This window comes from Panicum hallii, chromosome 2 (assembly GCF_002211085.1).
Source record: "Panicum hallii strain FIL2 chromosome 2, PHallii_v3.1, whole genome shotgun sequence".
NCBI lineage: Eukaryota > Viridiplantae > Streptophyta > Magnoliopsida > Poales > Poaceae > Panicum > Panicum hallii.
In genome coordinates this window covers 51,529,672-51,552,003 of record NC_038043.1, presented here as the reverse complement: position 1 = coordinate 51,552,003, position 22,332 = coordinate 51,529,672, and the positions used below count along the sequence as shown (strand labels likewise).

Genomic DNA, 22,332 nt, shown 5'->3' with positions numbered 1-22,332 from the left:
GTTTTTACTCCATTGCTAGGGGGTCATTACCAAATAAAAAAAATACCTGAAGCAATTTCCAAGTGACATTTGTACTCGGAGCAAAGAAAAAAGAAAAAATCTGGGCCGCGTACGCGTGGGATTAATCGATTATTGCATTTGCGCCCGCCCGGTCCTCCGACGAACGACTCTCTTTTGTTTTGGGCCGCACCCAGGCCCGACATGAGAGCTGCACCGAAAGCACAACCAGATCTGCTACCAACTACTGATCCTTTCCTCTCTCTCAAAAAAAAATACTGACCCTTTGATCCAGTTCTTAAGAGACCTAACATACCATTATCACTAACCAATATTTTTTTCTCATGGCTTTGATCATTTTTAATGTTTCTCTCAATGTCCCAGACTCTCAGTACACAATAAATTATTGGTAGCTAAATTATAAGCACTTCGACTACAGAATCTAAAACATAAAAAACAATTGTGAGTGGACAGAGAGTAAATGAGATAATTCAAACAAGTACAGATCATGATGTCGCAATCAACTCTGATTTCTCAATTCAAACTATTGCTGGGGCGTTGCCAACTTTTTTTCCAGCAATGACAATTGACAATCAAATTGCCATGGGAACAGGCCGGCTTCAGGACTCATCTTGGTTCCAGCTCTGTAACGGACACTTCATTTCGATGACATTACTTCTGACTTACTGAGTTACTGGTGGATTTGGAAGCTCCAGGATACGATTCCGAAAACAGAGTTGAGTAGGTGCTGCTCTTTGGAATGAAAAATTCTGGCTTCAATGGAGCCTGGAGAGAAACAGTGCTGCTGCTGAGCATGACATTTACTTTTGACATCGCCGGTCTATCCGCTGGGTTATCCTGAACACACAATAACCCAATATGAATACACTTCAGCATCTGGTCTCCAGGAGCATTGCCTCTCATAGATGAATCCATGATCTCCATAATTGTTCCCGTGTTCCAGTGCTCCCATACCTCCATCAGATGCAAATTATCTGATCATTTTTCGGATTCAGTTATATTAGTGAAGAGTTTGGGAGCAATAGAAAGACTTACAAGACTTATGAGATCAGCAGATTCATCAAAACTATAGGAGCCACTGCTTCTTCTTCCGGTTAATATTTCTAAAATCAAGACGCCAAAGCTGAAGACATCCGACTTTATTGAATAGTGCCCGCGCATGGCATATTCTGGTGCCATATATCCACTGCAGTTCGTGGAGAAAGCCCATGTAGTGTTAGCATATCAATTAGGTTATTTGTTTTCTAAAAACTCGACCAATCTAGGAGAAGCTAGATGACTTTTTAATTAAGAAGAAAGAGGTGTTCTTCAACTACCCAAATTCAAGTGGGAAAAACTCGAACCGAGATGATAGCCCATGCATCCCACCTAGTACTAATAAGCTAGGTTTAGTTTACTACACTTACTAAGTTCCAACTACAGAATTTGTAGCCTCCCGCGATTGATCCCCTCCAAATAGCCTAGCCAAGCCAAAGTCTGAAATTTTAGGAGTATAATCAGAGCCTAGAAGGACATTGCTCGCTTTTAGGTCTCGATGAATAATCTTCAACTGGGAATCGTCATGAAGATAGTTTAAGCCTCGAGCAATTCCATTTATTATGTTGAATCTCCTTCCCCAATCTAGCTCCTTACTTTTCTCAGGATCTGGCCGCGTTGAACAAGGAACCGCATGTCAGTAGGCTATAATGTTAAATTTCAATAGTATCTATGGTACTGAAAACAGACTATTACAAACTAATACCAAAGAGAATGGTGTCGATGCTTCTATTGGGTATGTATTCATACACCAGCAGCTTCTCATGTTCTTGCAAGCAGACACCAACAAGCCTAACAAGATTCTTGTGTTGAAGCTTGGCGACCAAAACAAGCTCATTTTTCAGCTCTTGTATTCCTTGCCCTGAACTCTCTGAGAGTCTCTTCACAGCTATTTCTTGACCACCAGGAAGTACACCCTGCGTTAAGGTTAAGCCTTCAGTTGTTGAAGCTTGGAACTGAAACACTTTATGAAGTGATATGATACGTGTGGCACCTTATAAACTGCTCCAAAACCACCTTCACCAACCCAGTTGCTGTCAGCAAAGTTATCAGTTGCAGCACGTATTGTCGACAGATTGAGAAGAAGTGAACCAATGCCTTCAATGTCCTCAGGTTTAGTTGAATCTGTTAATAAAATGTTAAAAATAGGAATATAATGGCACATTTTATAAAGACACAAGCCATTTCAATTTATAAACTCCTTTTAGTTTAGACGTCACATTTTCTTTTTGAGTGGAAAGCGACAATAAATTAAAAATATTTGAAAATTAGACCATATAACTGTTTGTCCCTGCTAATAACTCAAAAAGGCTACAGGTTCATCCCATCTCTTGCATGCAGCTTGTTCAACGTTCATTGTTCCAAATTGTGAAGGCAGCTTACAAGATGGTGCGTCCTCTCTTGCTAGTCTTCTCCTCAAAAAGCAGAGACAAAATATAGTGATAGCAAGCATTAGAGCAACTACGGGTAATGTAATTGCTAGAACCATCTTCATTTTGTTACTCGTCCTTCCTGTGAATATATGACACAGACTTCAGATGACAGGATGATGTATGCAGCATTTCTAACAATTCAGCTGTTATTTCAACAACCATTTGGTAGAAAATGTATTATACTACTGTCAAGGTTCATTTCAGAGATACAAAGATTCAAGCGCTTGTAGTACAAAACACTTAGGAATCTTAGTGCACCTATAAATATAGATGGCAACTAGCAATATTGCACTTCACAATAATAGGCTATTTGGGATAGGTTCAACAAAACCATGACGATTTTGCGACACAATCTCACTTCTGCATCTTTGACCATAAATTTCTCTTAGAATATATTATCAATTGCTACAACAGATATCATATTGCAATATCTATTAAACCGAATCTATTGATATAACTTTTAATTATACACTAAGCATGCATATGCTTTGACTATTTGTTAATTAATATTTATGAAGTTTGCCTTTTTTAAAAAAAATGCAATACACGTTATAAGAAAAATAGAGGGAGCATAGGCATTTTAGTTTTGTTGACTGACTTCTTATGTTGATTGGAACGCGGAATTCTATAAAATGCTTCACAGACTGGTCTGTCTGACTTGACCATATCTACTGAGATGGAAAACACAAGCACCGTACCCAACTATGGCCTCAAAGAGTCAAAGTTTCCGTTTGAGAGATTTTTTTTCCGAATGATTCCTACAAAAATGACCAATGAATTATGATTCTTCTGCACGTGAGTAGTGATCGATATATCTGCCAAATCATTGGGGGGAAAACAGAGCTGTCATAATCTTGAATGATCAAAGCGAACTGGCGTACACGGCAATGCGACCATGTGTCAATATGTTGACTAGTTTTGTGTTTTCCAAATACACGGTCTGTTTTAAAATTAAAATTGTAAGTCATTTTGGTAAAATTGTAGCAAAATTTATATATTTAGAAAATTTAAAACGATCTATAATTAGAAACGAAGTGAGTAGTTATATTCCCCAAATCAATTTTTTTTCTCATTTTTTTCGGGGTTCAGAATTGGATGAAAAAAAACTGTAAAAGAGTGGGATGCAAAACTGTAATTCTGTAAATCAAGTGATTCGTGTCTGCCAAGTTGTAACTCACCTCCTGTGGCCACCGTCGGCATCACGTCATTTGGCGCCGGTGCTGGCGCTAATGGCGTTTGCAGCCGCAGCGTGGGTTCTCCGGTGAAGAATTTATTCAGCTCGTACCTAAAATTGCACCTCGCCCCAATAATCCTGCCGCCCCGCCTCCCGCTGAGATACTGCGGCGTCAAGGCAATTATGTCGTCGAGGCAGCTTCGGCAGTCCGCCGGCGACATGTCCGGCGTGCACTGCACCAGCCCGTAGATGGTGGAGTAGCTGCCACCGAAGCCCTCCTCCACCCCCGTGGCGAACCGCCGGGACGAGTTCGTAGCCGCGTAGTTGCTGGTGGCGTTAAGCAGTATGCCGACGGCGGCGTCGAACACCTCCACGGGCGAACTCACATTCTGCCGGTTCATGATCACGGTGAGGTTGGCTTTGCTGCCATCGACGAGGAAGTTCTGTTTGGAGAAGCGGAGACTGCAGCCATCGTAGAAGACGGCCACGTCCTCGTCGAAGCCGCACAGTTGCTGTGCTTCCGGGAAGGCCATGGAGACGCAGGACTCGCAGGTGGATGCGTTGGAGTCGCCACGGCAGAGCGCAAGGGCGTAGACGATCGCCGGGGCGACGCCGACGGTGGCCGCGGCGAAGAGGCCTTGAGAGGCGTTGGTTGGGAGGGTGGCTGAGAGCTGGCTGAGGTTGGACTGGTATGCGCTGTTCTCCGCGTAGCTGCCGTTGTTCCCGCAGAACCACCACGCCAGCTGGGCGGAAGCGAGTGGCGCGAGGAGGGAGGCGAGGAGGAGGCCGGCCGCGAGGCGGGAGGAGACGCGGTGCTGCGCCCCCGCCCCCGTAGCCATGAAGCTGCAGCTGTGGAAGTGTACCCGAAGTTTGGGAATATTGGTCGTCGTTTGTTTAGCTAGAAATTTGTTAGAAAATTGCCGAGAGAATGAAGAGACCAGTATTCCCACAACGTCGAGGAAGCCTCCTTCTCTGCGGTGACACCCGAGCTGGCCCCCGCTGTGTCAGTGTCGTCATCTCAGACAACTCAAAAGGGTCCCACAAACAGTCAACCCTCACGGCCCCGACCCCTATCGCATCCACCCGTCCCCTCTTCTTCATTCACTTCACCGCATCGGCTTCCTCCACCGCTTCACGCCTCCGGCGGCAGACCCGGACCAGCACCACGCCGCCGGTCCGGCCATCGTACGCGCGCGCGCACCATGTCCATGATTGGCCACCCCCGCCTGCCCCCTTACCTCGCCGCGGCTGCCGCCCTCTTCCTCGCGTCCGCTCTCGCGCCGCTCGCCGGCGGGGACCCCCTGGGCCAGGTCTGCGGCGCAAGCGGCAACTACACCCTGAACGACACCTACCAGGGCAACATCAAGCGCCTCGCCGCCACGCTGCCCAAGAACGCCTCCTCCTCCCAGGCGCTCTTCGCGAAGGCCAGCCTCGGCGCCGTCCCGGACATCGTCTACGCGCTCGCGCTCTGCCGCGGCGACACCAACGCCTCCGCCGCCTGCGGGGACTGCGTCGCGACGGCGTTCACGGACGCGCAGCAGGTCTGCCCCTACAAGAAGGACGCCACCGTCTTCTACAACCTCTGCTTCCTCCGCTACTCCAACCAGAACTTCCTCGACTCCATCAGTGGCGGCGGCAACGTATTGTTCGTACTGATGCCCACCCGAAACGTGACCACGTCGGGCACTCAATATGTCGCCGTTACGCGCGTCCTCGACAACGGCGACCCCATCCTCATCCTCAAAACGTATACGTATGTCACCTCGCCGTTCAGGGACTTTGACGCTGCCGTGGCCGTGCTCGTCAACGCCACCGCCGACTACGCGGCCGCCGACGCGTCCAGGAGGTTCGCCACCGCGGTCGAGGCGTTCCAGACCTTCAGCAATATTTACGGGCTGGCACAGTGCATACCGGACATGACCGCTTCCGACTGCCGGACCTGCCTGGCGGGTATGACTCAGATGGGTTCCCAGTATTTCAGCGGGAGATGGGGAGCCATGATTCTCGGCCTGCGCTGCAGCTTCAGGTATGAGCAGTACCCCTTCTTCCCAGCCGGCCCGCTACACCACCAGCTGCCGGAGGCGGCGGTGAACGGGCCGCCGACGACGACGACAAGAGGACGAGGTGAGTTTGGAGGTCAAAGATTCTCGGCCTGCGCTGCAGCTTCAGGTATGAGCAGTACCCCTTCTTCTTTTGCATTCATCCATATCGTTCACTTTCTGCAACAGGGGAATTTAGCAATCATTGCTGAATTAAAAGGTCTAGTTGGATGTTGGATAATTCCTCCATGCTTAGGTGTAACAGAAGTAGAGGAGATACTTCTCTCTCTCTCTCTCTCTCTCTCTCTCTCTCTCTCTCTCTCTCTCTCTCTGTGAGAAAGTACAGGATATACTTGTAAAAGAATCTCCTTTATCATCTTGTCTGAGGTTAACATTGGCCATATGCACGTCCCATTTTCGCGTCCGATTTTCTAGGAGAAAATTCTCTTTTTGACACTGGTAAAGTTGAGAATTAATTTTTTGATACTAAAAATTTTTAACTTCTCTATTTGTCACTAAGTTGAACTTTTATTCTAGATTTAATACTTCCGTCCATTCCATTAGTTAACACACGTGAATAGTAACATATGGACTCTCCCCTCTCTTTTCTATGCTAAAATGATAATCAAATCACCTCTAAAATTCATAGAACTTTTTTAGGGATATAACGAATTCATCCATTTTGCACAAAAACACATATGAGCATTTAAAATCTTTAAATAAAAATATACCAAAATAGGTAACTTTTGAAGATTATCTAAATTTTTAGTGCACAAAATACTTTTCAACAATTATGAAAAATACTTAATATTCCTACACTTGGATGGAATAATTTATAAAATGACTGTACATGATAAATTACAAAGAAATTTTGAACTTCTTTAAGAAAATAAAATTTTAAAGTTGTTTCACAAAATAAATTTTGAAATAACTTCAAGATTCTCTAAGTAACTTATGATTGAAGATAATTTTAAAAATTATTTCATGTCATGATAGGATTCTTAGGTATATTTTCATAAATTTTGGAAAGTAATGATGTGTCCTTAAAAATTATATAAGCTTCAAAAGTAGCCTATTTTGGTGAACTTCAGTTTCAAGATTTTAAAAGCTGCATATCTGTTTTTATGAAAAATGAATTCATCTCCATTCATTATATACCTGCAAAAAGTTCCATGAATTTTAGAGGTGATTTAATAGTTGTTTTAACCTAGAAAAAAGAGAGAGGAGTCCACATATTACTATTCACGTGAGTTAATTAACGGAATGGACGGAAGTGTCAAATAGGGAACGAAAGTTCGACTCATCAAATAGGGAAGTAAAATTTTTTAATGTCAAATAAGTAATTCTTAACTTTATTAGTGTTAAGTAAGGAATTTTCTCTTTTTCTAGGCTAGTCAATTCACACAGCCTGACCGTGCACCGTGAAAAGCGAAATTTCAAATGTCATTCTCTGTCTTCTAATTGCAATCGCATTCAAGGTTATTTACACCATCAAGGTGCTGAATGGTGAGAAATAGAAAATGTATAAGAAATAGAAAATTTTCCATCTATTGACAACAAGATGAAAATATAGTAAAAATGCATCAAGCTGGACATGACTAGTAAATCGTATAAGCAAACAATAGAAAATGTATAAGGAGTAAAATTGTAAAAAGTTGTTAGGTTGCTACAATTAGTAGTATGAGGTAACACGTTATTTAGAAATAAGAAAATTTACATCATGTGTTTAGTTATAAAACTATTAATTTCCTTTTAGATCATAATTATCTAATTAGATTTTAGAAAAAGTGAACACTTTAATTGCCTTTTAGAAATAGAAAGGAATCTCATAAAGCTTTCTAAATAATGCATCCCATGAAAACTGCAATCCTAACATTTGAAAATTACACGCAAATAGTGCAATCTTAAATATTGAACCACAAGTGAGGTCTAATTAATCACCTTGCATATATTAATTGTCTTCCAAATCAAGCACATGGTTTACAAATATAGCGTGTGGTTAACCACCAAACATTACAAGCACGTGGAACGTTCAATTAGTTTGTGGATGGTCGAGATCAGAAGTATCCTGTCACTAGAAAAACCCTTCGTACCTTAGTTGAAGATGTTTCTTTGCAGTCCCAGACATGGAAATATTTTTTTGCTTCCAGGGTAACCATTTATGCATTGAACGATTGCGTGTGGAGATTAGAAGTCGGTACTACCTCTGTTCTCTATGTTCATCATTTGTTTATCTCTCTTTTAGATGGAAACTCAGATTTCAAGAAAGATAGCAAAAGACAAATTTGCATATCGAAGTTCTTTATTCAGTATAACTTGAAGTTCTAAACCTAATGAAAATAACGTATGGAGACATTTTGGTTGCTTGGCTGCACCTAGTATGCGTTGAAGCTCAACTATTCTAGAATCTTGTTGATGTCTGATACCAAAGCAACAATATATAAGGCTTGTGACATTATAAACATCAAAGCTGCTAAGAATTTTCTCCTTTTGTTATTTAAGAGGCTCTCAGGTAAAAACGACTTGAATAAAGCCAAATATGTACTTCGAAAGGCATGTGCACCTTCATGTTCTTGCTGTACTTTTCAGTAATATATGAAATTAAGCGGCATCTTCAATTTACAGGAAACAGGACTGCTAGAGTTTTAGCTATTATACTGCTTATAGTCGTCATGATACTGGGTACTGTAGTAGTTTTCTATTGTCTCTGGAGGAGGAGGAAGAAACCAGCAGAAAAAACATTACTGATTGGTAAGTGATTCCATCGTTCGCCAATAGAACAAAGCTGAAATAGTGTCATCTTTTAATATTGTACAGAAGAAAAGTAAAATATCATGGCATTGGCATCATTTAGTGCTTATTGTATTATGATAGATTCAATAAATCCAGAGGACATACGAAGTATTGATTCACTCATGGTTGATCTACCAACTCTACGAGCCACAACAGAAAACTTCGATGAAGGCAAGAAACTCGGTGAAGGAGGATTTGGTGCAGTTTATAAGGTGCTGACTATATTTATCTTACTATTACTAGGTAAAGACAGGTGCGTTGCTACGGGCACACAATTTTTTAACAAAATAAAATAATTTTAAAGAAATATGGTAAGAAGACAATACCTTATTGCTGATGGCCATGTGCCCTCCCCCCTTGTATTCTTACTCCCACACCAGGCCAAATTGAGAAATAGCTAACCCAGGACTACCAATAAATTCCATCCGAAAAACTGATGGCCAATCTTCCTCTTTTCCGTTCATCGTTTTCCCTCTTCTCAAGCGTGCGCGGCATCAATACTAAGCTAAGCACTACTGAGTACGATAGATTCTCCTGAACCACGTACGGCTACAAACCATGATGTGCTCCTCCTTATAGTAAGCTAGCTTCGGTTCAAGAAGTATAATGACTCTCACTCCCTGCAGCTAGAGGAGCAAACAGACTTGTAGAAAATACAACACATAATCAGTTTTATCTGGCTTGAAGCAACTGATTATTGAACAGTCTCCTTTACATCTAATTAGGGTGCATCAGCATCACTAAATCATTTGATAGATCAGGTAAATCACGACAAAAAAGGATGAAAGGCTCAAACATTCAAAAAAATAATTGTCATGGAACAAGATACCACCAGGGTAGCATGCTTTATTGATGCTCAAAAATATTGTGGTTACGTGAAGATTCAAGAGTATGGTATTGATAGATTCCTTTAGAATCTTGAAATTACCTCCAGTGTTAATGAACACTGCATCAACTACTTCCATAGTCTGGACTCTGGACCTGAGGATCACCTACTAAGGGTGAACAGTACACCATTTCTCTATCACAAATTCCAGCCAAAATGCCAAACTTTGCACATCAATTCGATGAAGTACATCAAAATTCACATTTATTATAGGTTGCAGTAGACAAGACTCACCGCTCTCCAAGCAGAACTGGAGCAAGCTCTCGGGAGTCAGGACTCCCTTGGATGCTGGTCCTGAAATCGCCGTCAAGATCAGCTCCCTCCGCGACGATAGACCCCCGCCTCATCCCTGGACTCCAAGAGCAGCATCTGCATCTCTGCACGCACCATCTATTTCCTGAACCTCTTCCTTACCTAAAAAGGGATGGTAAGTAGAAAAAGTAGGGTCAAAAGTAACTTGAATGGAAGAACAAAAAGCCTCCCCTGATTGTTTTGCTATCTGAATATGAGACAAAAAAACTTAAGGCAACAATAGATACCATTATCAAATTGATACAAAAAAAAATGAACAGTCTCGAAAAAAATAATAATAAATGCTATCTAATGGCCGGTGCATCAGACAGATTTTTGCTTGGAGCATTACCAATAAGAACATATCCATAACTCAAGCAATTTAACTGAGCAATTCAGTTTATCAGAGCAATTCAAAATAATGGATTTTTCATGTGCAGAGATGAGAAATAACCATCGCTGATGGATGGATAAACATTTGAAATCATGGCCAACCTGCTCAGTTAGCTCTCTAGTGGGGCAGTGTACTACGCTCTAGGCCGTCTCACTGCAACTCCAACATATTGCTTCATTATGCCGCTAGACAGGGCACGCACAAGTTATCGTGAAAACATACTACTGAAATTTTTTTCGAAACATCAAAATTACTGCAAACCTACAAGACTGTATGTTAGAATTGGGTCATTTCATAATGACATGAAGTGAACCATGACAATTAGTTTTCAAAATCATCTTTTTTTTTCCAACATAGCATTTACACTTGCTGCCTTGCCCCTGCATACATACACCAAAATCTGAACACATATACATATAATGACACGGGACTGATGACTGTGGTTGCTTATACAATATTTATTGTAGACAACTTCAGACAAATTGTTTTAAAGTGGAAGTTGGATCCAATCGTTCATAGAATTTTCAGTATATTAAGTTATCCAGTATAACTGCAGTTATCATGTAGGCAGCATCCTTGAATACCTAAATTGATGCAAGATACTCCCTCTGGTTCTACTCCTACTACATCATCATGTGGTCCTCCTGAAAGCATCATGCATGCTATTTTACATAGACCATTTAATGGCGGCATCATGCATACTACAGAACCACAATTTAGCTTCAGTAAATCTTTTTTTTTTTTGAAAGATAGCTTCAGTAAATCTTGCTGGCTATATCCATGATAGAAGAATAAGATATCACACATCTTCCAATAACTGCAAACTACAACAAGACTATGTCTTCAACTAAATGTCAGCAATACAAGATTGATTACTCATGAAGAAAACGTTGAGAGCCAAACCTCCCCTCTCCAATTCAGACTAAAATGCAAGGAAACAGTGAAACCCACCTGAAGATACACTCAAAATCCTCAAGAAATCAGAGCTTTATCCTATATTACCTTGAGGGCATTTCAGCGAGCACGTGGCGAGCAGCAGGCCTGAAGGTCAAGGTGGACGAGCGGGTGGACGATGGCTTCACCGACGAGGTGCAGTCCACGAGGCAGTAGGAGAAGCTACGCCCGTAGCGGCGGGAGACCTAGGTGGGCAGCGACAGCCTGCCGCGCCCGAGGCCCGGGAGCCTCTCCGCGGCAACGCGCGGCACCCGCGCGCCGCGGGGCGAAGGAGAGCGTCTCGGTGGCCAGGTCCCCCGTGGTGATTGACCCGTCATCATAGGCCACCTGGCAGAGGCATGACCCGCGGCGCTTGTCGCGGCCGCCAGTGTCGAGGCGGCGGCAGAGCGGCGTGGCGCAGGGGACGGCAGCGTAGGAGCGGGAGCGTCGCGGGTCGAAGACCCTGCCCGACTGCGCGTAGCAGTGGCGGCAGGGCGCGCACTACAGCCAGACAACGTTGCTGCCGGTGCTGAGCACCAGGAGCGCCGGCGTGGGCGGCGTGCCCACGCCGCCATGCGCGAAGTACTCGCCACTGCGCTGCGGCCCGCGCGTCCCGTTCGCCGTGGCCCGGGCCCGCGGCCGAAATCGCCTCGGCACGCGCGGCGTCGCGCGCCAGGCGGTGCGCGAGCAGCTGGGGCATGGTGGCGTTGGGCGCCGCGAACGCCTCGCGGTGGGGGAGCAGCAACTGCACGGTGGAGGCATTGCCGGTGTCGTCGAAGAAAGCAGCGAAGTTGACGCCGAAGATGGATCCGGCGCCGACAGCAGTGCGGGCGGTGGGCTTGGCGGAGAGCGGGGTAGCGCGAAGCGTGTGGTACTGGTACCGAGCGGGTGGCTTCGAGAGAGCGACGGGCTGGGGAGGCCGGAGGCCCGCGAGTGCAACGGAGATCTGGCCGCGGTGCCACGCGTCGGCTGCGAAGGGCAGGGGAGGACGGACGCGGAGCCAGTCCTCTAATCTCCATCTAAATTGCCCCCTCATGCCATTTCTAACTAAAGTCTATCACAACTGGAGCTTTATACCAGTATTGTGTTAGAATATTTAACAAACGAGAAAGGATGTGCAAGGTAAGCAATTTTGATTATTAGTTATGACTCCTAATTGTTTTTATGAATTTCTGATACTTTGCTAGCCCGTGCAAGAGCACGGGTGCTTGCTCTGCTCAAGTATTTTCGGGGAATTTGAAAATATCATTCTATTCCAGACGTTGAACTTGGGTGAAGGTCATGTTACTGTGTACGTGTACATGTACAAGAGTGAAACTGGCCAATAGCTGAAGGAGTATAAATTAATACTTCTTCGTTTTGGTGATTAACAAATGCCTTCATTGTGTAGGGGGTCCTCCCTAATGGTCGAGAAATAGCAGTTAAAAGGCTTTCACAGAGTTCTCGGCAGGGAATGGAGGAGTTGAAAACTGAGCTTGTTTTAGTTGCCAAGCTTCAACACAAGAATTTGGTCAGGCTTGTTGGCGCATGCTTGGAAGAACACGAGAAGTTACTTGTGTACGAATACATGCCCAACAGTAGCCTCGACACCTTTCTTTTTGGTATTGTAACTCGTCATCATTTAGCAACAGTGAAACAAGTGAATTCTAGTGTGCATCTCTGAAATTTCTCTTTTCTGTCTGACATACAGATCCTGATAAAAGCAATGAGCTAGATTTGGATAAGAGATTCATGATAATCAATGGGATTGCTCAAGGCTTGCAGTATCTTCATGAAGAGTCTCAACTGAAGATAGTTCATCGGGACCTAAAAGCGAGCAACGTTCTGCTGGATTCTGACTTCCATCCGAAGATATCAGACTTTGGCTTGGCAAGACTATTTGGAAGTGACCATTCACAATATGTTACAAATCGTGTCGTTGGAACCTAGTAAGTGTTGGTAATTAACCCTGCCCTTATAAGATATACGAGAGTACTGGGTCCATAATACATGCAATGTTCTCTTTGCAGTGGTTATATGGCACCTGAGTATGCTATGCGTGGGCATTACTCTACCAAGTCGGATGTGTTTAGCTTCGGCGTTTTGATGCTAGAGATTGTCGCAGGAAGAAGGAACGGTGGCTCATATGACTCGGAGCAACACGATCATCTCCTTAGTTTGGTGAGTGCGTAGGTCATGATAAACTCCATACTGCAGTTCCTTGCAAGTTGCAGCGATGATTTCGGTGCGAGGTTCTGAATCTGCTGTCTAATGCAGGTGTGGGGACACTGGACCATGGGAACAATTCTGGAGATAATGGATTCATCCTTGAGCGACCATCCTAGCGTGGACCAGATGTTCAAGTGCATCCATATAGGGCTTCTATGTGTTCAACACAACCCCGCGGATAGGCCCGTGATGTCAGCTGTGAATACCATGCTTAACAGCAGCTCTGCGCCACGCCAAGCTCCATCCAGGCCAGCATTTTGCTTCCAAAAGAGTGGAACCTCGCAGTGCACAAGCAGGTCGGATGTGTCAGCGAACGAAGTTACAATTACTGAAGTTGAGGCAAGATAGGTCGTCCCAAGGTACTGTTGCGAAATGACTAATGTTAATTAGCATTGCCTAAGATTAATTTGGTACCGAGATAGAGACATGCTAGTTCTATATATGTATATTATATAATATATATTCATATGGATGATCAACAAACCTACATAACTTATAATTAGGCGTACTCTTATGTGTGTTCTCTGGTGCATGCTTCACAAATTGAAGCGCCTCACAAAGACTCCTTATATCTTAGTTTGCACTAGCATAGATTGGCATTACAATTTATAAGCGATGGTAAAAAAGAAGGTGAGTGTATAAGCAGATATTTTTGCAAGCTGTAACTATGCATATATATGAATACATGTCAAAAGAGCTAGCATATACTTATTTAAGCGGATAACACTGGTTAGTTCCCTTTCGATCTGTCTTCAGTCATCACGCCCATGATTCCATGAATCATACTACTCATGCTCCTACTAGTTTAGTCCGTGTTCGTGCCTAAAATTGCACTGCACGTCTGCACCCCAAATAGTAATCCTCGCCCCGCCGTCTCCCGCTAAGGTACGATGCAAGTGGGTATCTAATTAATTATAATGGCACGCCACTCTACTTCATTTCTTCTTCCAAATTATTTATGCAGAATGTCATTTTAATTTATTTTATCAACTTTTTGGATCGATCTAATGATAAAAATATATATAACTTGCATCCCTAGGTACTGTGCTGCTACATCAAGGTAACTATAAGCAGCTCTGGCAGTTGGACGAAATCTGGGTTAATCCCCATCGTCGATCCTTCAATTGGGACACCCTATATTTTTCCATTCCGTTTACCTGCATGCTTTGGCTCCTCCGTAAATGTCATCAAGGTGACATGCCATGATGCCAATAAGGTGGATTGGATTTGCTTTGAGGGATCCCCGGCGGCCGGTGATCATCGGAGAAGTGGGCACAAGACAGTTACGCATGGTGGCTGCGGCCGCTCCGCCAATGTTGCCGCGCTTGCAGCCGTGTGAAAACCGAGCAAGCGCCGTACCCGATGCCGGCGCGCATCACACACGTAACAGCTAGCTGGTCGCGTGGTGCCCGTGTGCCCACTTCTGCGATGAGTGTCCAACTAGTAATTGTAAGATTTGCTTTTAAACCGGTGGAAAAAAAATTGGGTAGCAAAGAAAAACTTTGTGCGGCACATGAAATATATTTGAGTAATTATTTTTTCCTGCTTATTGATAGTAAGAAATGCACTGAGTATACTAAGTTATGTTTCCAAGATGAATCAGGAGGTAGCTATAACTATAAGCATGCTGAAGTTGGTCCAAGAATGCAACCGCATAGTCATTCCATGGATAAATATGGTCTACGTTTAATTTGGCATTTGCATACATAGTTGACCTCAATCACTAACTTGGATCACTAGAGTTCCAGCACAGTGTATCAAAAACTTTTACTCATACTCAGTACTATACTTTGTTCACTTTGATCACCAAAGGTTTGATTCATAGATATATTTTTCATGCTTTTACTGTGCAATGCTAACAACCATTCAGTTATTCATCAATGCTGCCTTTTTAATCATCCAGGTAAAAGTTCTTCATAACTGGTAACATTGTTCGTAACACCTTGCCGTGCCACAGTTTCTATTTTCAAGGATTTTCCTTCCTATAGTCCTATCAGATCAAAAAATATATATATACCACCTCCGATGGGGAAAAAAACGTCACAATTCACGAAATGGGAGTTAGATCTCTAAATTTTTGTCTATGTTTACATGGATAAGTTGAACTGCTCCCACGCCCTTACACCTTACGGTGACACCCTTAAAAACGCAAAAAAAAACAGTCCAACTAAAACATGTTACTATCTATTGTACATGCAAAATTTGAGTTTGAATGAAATTTGCTAGAAACAAAAAAGAGAATTCAACATGTGAATTGTGGGTTGTACTGTTCACTTTTATCCCCAACCTGCTATTATTCACATGTTAATTTTTTTATTTCCCCCTGTACAATAATTTTTTGTTCAAACTCAAATTTTACAGGCACATATATGATTGCAGGAACTATCCATTTATATTTTGGTTGAAATTTTTCGTGCAATTCTAGTGGTACATTTTCCATGCAGTCGCTTGGTAGCACCATAACTTGCCCCTGTATTTATCAATATATACATTTTTTGAAATACAGTACATACATATGCTCATATACACGCACGTGCACCAACCATCACGGACATGTTACTCCTATTAACACCTCTGATTGACTACACTGATGGATCTTGAGATGTTTCCAATCAATGTGCACGCCACTTCCACTAAAATCATATTTAGGTGAAAATGCAACGATCGTGCTGAGTCAAAGTCTTGAATTTGATGGGCAAATTCCATCACAAGGAACCTAACTTATGCATATAACTCGGTAGGTACATGGTTTGATGACTTTTTTATACATCAAGACGTTCTTATTGATTCAGATTTCCCTGCTGAAGGGAGTTCTACAAAACAAGACATACAATAGGATGAGGAGGCCACTGCAACTGTAACTCAAAATTCAGTAAAACGCCAGGGCCTTGCCTGTAGCCCACCGAGTTTATTGCCACAACAACAATCCAATTGCCCTGGCAACATAAGAATTGCTTGATGAGTTATCTTGGTTCCAGTTCTGTGATTGACACTTCATTCGGTGACATCGCCCCTGATTTACCATTACCGGTGGACTGGGAAGCTGTCGGATATGATTCTGAATAAACAGTTGAGTAGTAACCGCTCTTGGGAATGAAAAATACTGGCTTCAATGGAGCCTGGAGAGAGACAGTGCCGCTGCTGAGCATGACGTTTACTGTCGACATCATCGGTCTGTCAACCGGGTTATCCTGAACACATAGTAGCCCGATGTGGACACACTTCAGCATCTGTTCTGCAGGAGCTTTGCCTCTCAGAGATGGGTCCATAATCTCCACAATTGTTCCCGTAGTCCAGTGCTCCCAAACCTGTGTCAAATGTTAATTCCATTAGCGTTTTTGAAGCAAATTACTTGTGTATAGGGTTTGGGAATAGTAGAATGGCTTACAAGACTTAAGAGATCAACAGATTGCTCGATGTTAATGGAGCCGCTGCTTCTTCTTCCGGTTAAGATTTCTAGAATCAAGACGCCAAAGCTGAACACATCTGACTTTATGGAGTAGTGGCCACGCATGGCATACTCGGGTGACATATATCCACTGCAACATGAAGGTAACTTCTTTCTAGTCAAAGACATAGCTACAAATATGTGCCAAGGGGGCCAAAGTGCCCAAGCTAAAGAATAAATGGTGCAAAATAGTGCTTTTTTTCTCTTTTTTTCATGCAAGTTCAGAGAGAGAGGGGCGGGCACTGGGGAGGGCTTACTATGTTCCGACAACTCGACTTGTGATCTCCCGTGATCGATCCCCTCCAAATAATCTAGCCAATCCAAAATCTGAAATCTTAGGAGTATAATCAGAGTCTAGAAGGACATTGCTCGGTTTGAGGTCCCGATGAATAATCTTCAACTGAGAATCTTCATGGAGATACTGTAATCCTCGAGCAATTCCATTTATTATCTTGACTCTCTTTCCCCAATCTAGCTCCTTGCTTTTCTCAGGATCTGTAGGTTGAACAAGAAATGTCATGTCAGCAACGTTATTTTTTTAGTTGATTATGCTACTGAAAACAGATCATTACAAAGTAGTAGTACCGAAAAGAATGGTGTCGATGCTTCTATTGGGCATGTATTCATACACAAGCAGTTTCTCATGTTCTTGCAAGCAAACACCAACAAGCCTAACAAGATTCTTGTGTTGCAGCTTGGCAACCAGAACAAGTTCATTTTTCAGCTCTTGCATTCCTTGGCCTGAACTCTGTGAGAGCCTCTTCACTGCAATTTCTTGGCCATCAGGAAGAATACCCTGCATGAGTCTGAACCTTCAGTTGACGAAACTGAAAACGCGTTATGAATTGAACTGGTGTATGTCCCACCTTATAGACAGCACCAAAACCTCCTTCACCAAGCCTATTGCTCTCAGCAAAGTTATCAGTCGCAGAGCGTAAAGTTGATATATCAAGAAGAAGTGAATCGATGCTTTCAATGTCCTCAGCATTGGTTGAATCTGTCAGAATATAGTGACAACACAATAATAAACTCGACTAGTATCTATCATAAATAACCTCCTTTTAATTCATTAAAAAAACTAAAATGATCAAACATATAGTACCACTGTTTGTTTCACATATTTTATCTAATTCTAAATTGTGAAGACAAAACTTACAAGATGGTGTCTGCTCTCTTGATGGTCTTCTCCTCCTCCACAGGAAACAGATGCAAACAGTACTGATAGCTAGCACCGCAGCAACTATTGGCAATGCAATTGCTACTGCAACTCCCGTTTTGTTTTTGCTTCTTCCTGTAAACAAGTGCCTCGAACTTCAGCAAACACCATGCTTCAAATCTTACTGACGATTCAACCACAGTCTGAATTCTGAACCACTTAGCATATTTTACTACAATCGATCTTCTTTTCAAAAGATACATAGACTCGAGCACTTCTAGAAAACTTTGGGGTCCAAGTCCAAGCACTGAGGAAATCAACTACTAGCAGAGTAGCAGTGTGGCGCTTCGCAATATGTTATCTGGGATAAGATCCAGCAGATAAAAAACAAAGATAACTTTACGACACAGTTTCATCTTTTGCTGACCCTTTCCTAATTAGCAGATGATTGAGTGGACCATTAGAGAGTTTAAAGCACTAAACTTTGAGTAGTGCCTACTGCCTACTTATGTCCACTGGTATACATTGTTATTGTTTTATTTTATAATTTTCTGGAGAACAAGGTTGCAGTTGTTGAGGCTTCCTATTTCGTAATTTTACAAAAGAAAAAACAAATTTCATCCGGAGTGCGTTTTCCGTGCGCACCAGGGCATATGCCCACCCAAACCCTGGGCCATCGGATGGGATACTGACATTGGAGATTTATCCGAGGAGTTAACGGACACTAACGGCGCAAAACACCGGGATTCCCGTTCTGTGTGTCCGCTAGCGCCTGGCAAGAAGCAAGATGTCTAGCGGTCATGGTGGTGGGATCCACTTCCTTCTCTTTCCAGCTCATGGCTTATGTTGTATTCACGAGGACCCGTGACTCTATCTGCTCTCATCCCCATTCTTGCGTGGGGCGCTTGAAGCCATGGAGGAGCTGTCCCTGCGAATGGAGCATGGAGGAGCATAGGCTCAAGCTCCAGGGCGCTTCTCGGCCTCGCAGTGGTTGCGCGACGCGGCAAGCGCGCGGTTGTCGTGGGCAGTGGCAGCCGCAGCCACGGCCTCGTCCACCGCTAAGCTGGCACCATTAGCGCCAGCCCAGCGGCCGCATGGAGACCATATAGAAAGGGTGTCAGCATCGACATCCCTGCTGCAGGCGCTGACATCTTGAGCCCATAGCTTGCGTGGTTTTCTTCTATGATTTTTCTCTCCTTATTTCTTGATCTGAATGTTTTCTTGTTGCATATCCTTGTGGCCTGTATTGCTGACAAAATGCTGTTGAGTTTACTCCACAAAAGCTTCTTTTTTGGTCAGATTATTTCTTGTCAGATCCGGAGCTCCAAATCCTAAGTCCAATACTAGATCTGATCATCCTATCCCAAATTATGTTTCTTGTCAAAATGCTTGTGTCGATTCTTGTTTCCTGTTCAGTGTTAATTCTTGCAGAATCATTCTTGTTCCAATGCCAAACTGTGTTGTTTCTCAAAATGCATGTCATGTCTTATTCAATTTGGACAATAAAAGAATGGTAGAAATCAATCACAAGCTACTTTCTAGACAAAATGCTAGAAATGATTTTGGAAAAAATCTATTTATGTGACAGAACGCTAAAAGTTAATAAATAGAAGTGGATCGAAAATAATTTAGATAGAAGCTCTCTTATGGCAGCACCTTTTTTAATGCAAACGGAGACTAACGGCTCTGTCTGGTCTGGGTGGGCAGCTGCCCATACGGGCACGGGGTATTTTCCGATTTCAACCCTTGGTCACCAGGATGCACAAGTGTGTTCCTTTAGAACTGAAAACTGACAACTGTTTAGGTAGCATTTGGACGTAGATATTAAAGGGTTAGAATTTGGCATTAAGATTAAGTGCAACTAATATCAGCTGTTTGAATGTTCTCGGAATTGGCATTGAAATTCTGCTTCAATGCCAAACGGTATTCAGTTAGCATTCACCGCACCGCTCTTTCTTCCTCGCGCGCCTCAGTCACCGCGCCGCTTCCTCCGCCGCCGCTCTGCGATTCTAACCCCAACCTCTGTGTATTCGCTAGCATTCACCGCACCGCTCTTTCTTCCCTGCGCGCCTCAGTCACCGCGCCGCTTCCTCCGCCGCCGCTCTGCTCCCCACACCGCTCCTCCGACGGCCGGCCGCGCCGCTCCTCCGATGGCCGCTCGCTCACGGCTTCCAGCATCGCGAGGAGGGGATGGATGACACGATGGATAGGCTGGAGCATGTTGAATAATCCAAACAATCATTTTGGTATTGTAACTCATTTCCAATACCAGCCGGATTTGGTATTAAACTCAATTCAATTGCGAGCTCTTCAGTATCGAGATCCAAACGATCCCTAAAGCATATACTGTAATCGCTGTTTCCAGTCAACCAAGTAGTAAATGATAGTGACGGGACCGCAGAGGGGTCGAGATCATCGAATAAACCGGCGTACGCGGTTACATGTCCTGTACCGAAATCTGTTGATAAATTACAGTCCACAAATAATTGGAGAGGATTTGGGTTGTCTGGCCGTGCACATGTGTTTTCTTTTTGTGTTCTTGAGACACATCCTTGTTCTAGAATCTGATTTCAACGATAAAATCTAGAGGTAAAACCAAACGAAAAAGTGCAAACTTAGTAAATCTGTGTCTGGCATATCACCTGGTGGGGCTGCCGGCGGTGTCACGTTAATTGGCGACGGCGCCGGCGCCGGCGTGGACGGCGCTGGCAGCCGCAGCGACGGGCCTCCGGAGAAGAAAGAATAGACCTCGTACCTGAAATTGCACCGCATCCTGATAACCCTCCCGCCCTGACGGCCGCTGAGGTACTGCGGCATCATGGAAATTATGCCGCCAAGACAGCTCCGGCAGTCGGCGGGCGACATGTCCGGCGTGCACTGCGTGAGGCCGTAGATGGTGGGGGCGGTGGGGTTGAACGCCTCCTCTCCCGTGGCGAACAGCCTGGTGGAGTTCGCCGCCGCGTAGTCCCCGGTGGCGTTGAGGAGCACGGTAACGGCGGCGTCGAACGCCTTGACCGGCGAGCTCACGTTCTGCGAGTTCAAGAGGATCATGGGATCTTCGTTGTTGGTGGTGCTGGCGAGGAAGTTCTGGTTGGAGAAGCGGAGGTAGCAAGCGTCGTAGTACACGGCCGCGTCCTTGTCGTAGGGGCAGAGCTGCTGCGCGTCCTGGAACGCCGTGGCGACGCAGGACCCGCGGGCCGTGGCGTTGGTGTCCCCGCGGCAGAGCGCGAGCGCGTGGACGGTGTCCGGGACGGCGCCGGCGCTCCCCGCCGCGAAGAGGGTCCCCGGCCGGGACGCGTTCGCGGGGAGCGCCGTGGCGAGGCTCGCGAGGTTGGACTGGTACGCGTTGTTGGCCGTGTATTTGCCGGTGCTCCCGCAGGACGACCACGGCTGCGCTGCGGCCCGCGGAGCGCGGAGGAGGAGGAGGGAGGCGAAGGCGAGGAGGAGGAGGTGCGAGGAGGCGCCGCGGCCGTGTCCATGTTGCCGCGGCGAGCCGGCGAAGGAGGAGGGCGGTGAAGCTTGTGTTGCTGGAAGACCATGGAACCGAAATATCCCTTGGCAATGGCAGGGCGTCCGTCCTCACCAGACGACCAGATCAAGGACCACGCAGGTTTGACCAGCGATGCATTCGGTGGGGCATGCATGCTGTGGATGACGTGCGGGGCCCGCACTTGCTGGTGCAGTGGTGCGCTGGAGATTGGAGAACGCTGTGACCTGTGATCAGAGAACGCAGGACAGGGAGCCCAAGAGGAAACACACGGCACTGGACCTAGGAAGGAAAGTTCTTGAGGTGCCGTGTCTCAAAGGGGACTTTCCAGTCGGCGGACCAACGGAGACGTCCTTCCCAAACTTTTCTGGAAAGCAGGAAAATAGAGAGGCAGGTCACCTTTGATGTTCAGGCAAGCTATTGGTGAATCAAATTCCCCCTCTCGATCTTCTTCGGCACTGTCATTCTCCAACCTGAGCAACCTCAAAACAGTATGATTCTAGCTCTTTGGATCTTGGCAGCCTTCTCTTCCTCTGGCTCTTCAAGCGTATGAGAGCTAGCACAAGGTAAAACAATCAACGCCGCCCATGAAGAAGGGAACAGGAAAACACCTGTACCTGCAGTGTTGTGGCCCTGTGTGTTTTCTCCCTGCACGCTCCGATTAAGAAAATTTTCGGCCAGAAGAAACGGTCGGTCAGGCGTGGACTTCTAACCGTGTCGTTTACGCTGATTAACGAAGGGCTGATTGTGACAGGACTGGAGAAGTCTAAGATGTAATCAATGCCACAAGCATGACTAATCACAACGTTGAAGTGTCTAACCCACTACTAATGGTGAATCGGTCACTGATAAGCAGCTTAAGCAACTACTACAAGTTCGTACCCATTCCATATTTTTGATTTAAAATAAATTGCTTATGAATTTTTAGTTTAAAATTAAAAATTTTAATTTTTATAAAATGGAAAATCACCCAAAAGGTCAAATTTGTTCGGTTTTGACAGTTGGATGGTCTCTGTTTTCCGATTTTTTAGTTAAAG

At 44.6% G+C, this 22,332-nt stretch overlaps 3 protein-coding genes and 1 long non-coding RNA gene across 4 annotated transcripts; 1 reads left to right on the top strand and 3 right to left on the bottom strand.

Moving 5' to 3' along the window:
- Positions 1–416: 416 nt before the first annotated feature.
- On the bottom strand, positions 417–4,542 carry LOC112880195 (cysteine-rich receptor-like protein kinase 6). Its single transcript, XM_025944701.1, has 7 exons — positions 3,665–4,542; positions 2,437–2,565; positions 2,048–2,178; positions 1,760–1,970; positions 1,425–1,662; positions 1,054–1,204; positions 417–972 (listed from the first exon to the last, which is right to left on the bottom strand). The coding sequence occupies exons 1-7, from the start codon at positions 4,497–4,499 to the stop codon at positions 670–672; spliced, it is 1,998 nt and encodes a 665-aa protein (XP_025800486.1). The 5' UTR covers positions 4,500–4,542; the 3' UTR covers positions 417–669.
- Positions 4,543–4,762: 220 nt separating this feature from the next.
- Positions 4,763–14,751, top strand: LOC112880188 (cysteine-rich receptor-like protein kinase 10). The gene is made up of 8 exons (XM_025944694.1): positions 4,763–5,829; positions 8,325–8,450; positions 8,574–8,704; positions 12,387–12,597; positions 12,687–12,924; positions 13,006–13,156; positions 13,253–13,563; positions 14,244–14,751. The coding sequence occupies exons 1-7, from the start codon at positions 4,863–4,865 to the stop codon at positions 13,550–13,552; spliced, it is 2,124 nt and encodes a 707-aa protein (XP_025800479.1). The 5' UTR covers positions 4,763–4,862; the 3' UTR covers positions 13,553–13,563; positions 14,244–14,751.
- LOC112880202 lies at positions 8,627–12,380 on the bottom strand. Its single transcript, XR_003226269.1, has 3 exons — positions 11,066–12,380; positions 9,613–9,792; positions 8,627–9,513 (listed from the first exon to the last, which is right to left on the bottom strand). It is a non-coding gene; the product is annotated as an uncharacterized LOC112880202 (long non-coding RNA).
- Positions 14,752–15,874: 1,123 nt separating the features above from the next.
- Positions 15,875–22,181, bottom strand: LOC112881255 (cysteine-rich receptor-like protein kinase 10). The gene is made up of 8 exons (XM_025945930.1): positions 22,178–22,181; positions 20,451–21,386; positions 17,809–17,943; positions 17,519–17,649; positions 17,238–17,448; positions 16,910–17,147; positions 16,593–16,743; positions 15,875–16,512 (listed from the first exon to the last, which is right to left on the bottom strand). Exons 1-8 carry the CDS (start codon positions 22,179–22,181, stop codon positions 16,168–16,170), a joined length of 2,151 nt encoding a protein of 716 aa, XP_025801715.1. The 3' UTR covers positions 15,875–16,167.
- Between the last annotated feature and the right edge of the window lie 151 nt (positions 22,182–22,332).

What these genes read in the sequence shown, in the direction of transcription:
- LOC112880195 (XM_025944701.1), bottom strand. Translation starts at nt 4,499, where the DNA reads ATGGCTACGGGGGCGGGGGCGCAGCACCGCGTCTCCTCCCGCCTCGCG. An exon ending in AAGAGAGGACGCACCATCTT is followed by an intron (nt 2,179 to 2,436) that starts GTAAGCTGCCTT and finishes TTTTATTAACAG; the next exon opens with ATTCAACTAAACCTGAGGAC. An exon ending in AATTCTGTAGTTGGAACTTA is followed by an intron (nt 1,205 to 1,424) that starts GTAAGTGTAGTA and finishes CACGAACTGCAG; the next exon opens with TGGATATATGGCACCAGAAT.
- LOC112880188 (XM_025944694.1), top strand. Translation starts at nt 4,863, where the DNA reads ATGTCCATGATTGGCCACCCCCGCCTGCCCCCTTACCTCGCCGCGGCT. An exon ending in GGCCTGCGCTGCAGCTTCAG is followed by an intron (nt 5,830 to 8,324) that starts GTATGAGCAGTA and finishes TTCAATTTACAG; the next exon opens with GAAACAGGACTGCTAGAGTT. An exon ending in AATCGTGTCGTTGGAACCTA is followed by an intron (nt 12,925 to 13,005) that starts GTAAGTGTTGGT and finishes TTCTCTTTGCAG; the next exon opens with TGGTTATATGGCACCTGAGT.
- LOC112881255 (XM_025945930.1), bottom strand. An exon ending in ACCGCCGGCAGCCCCACCAG is followed by an intron (nt 17,944 to 20,450) that starts GTGATATGCCAG and finishes ACTTGTTTACAG; the next exon opens with GAAGAAGCAAAAACAAAACG. An exon ending in CTGTTGATCTCTTAAGTCTT is followed by an intron (nt 16,513 to 16,592) that starts GTAAGCCATTCT and finishes CATTTGACACAG; the next exon opens with GTTTGGGAGCACTGGACTAC.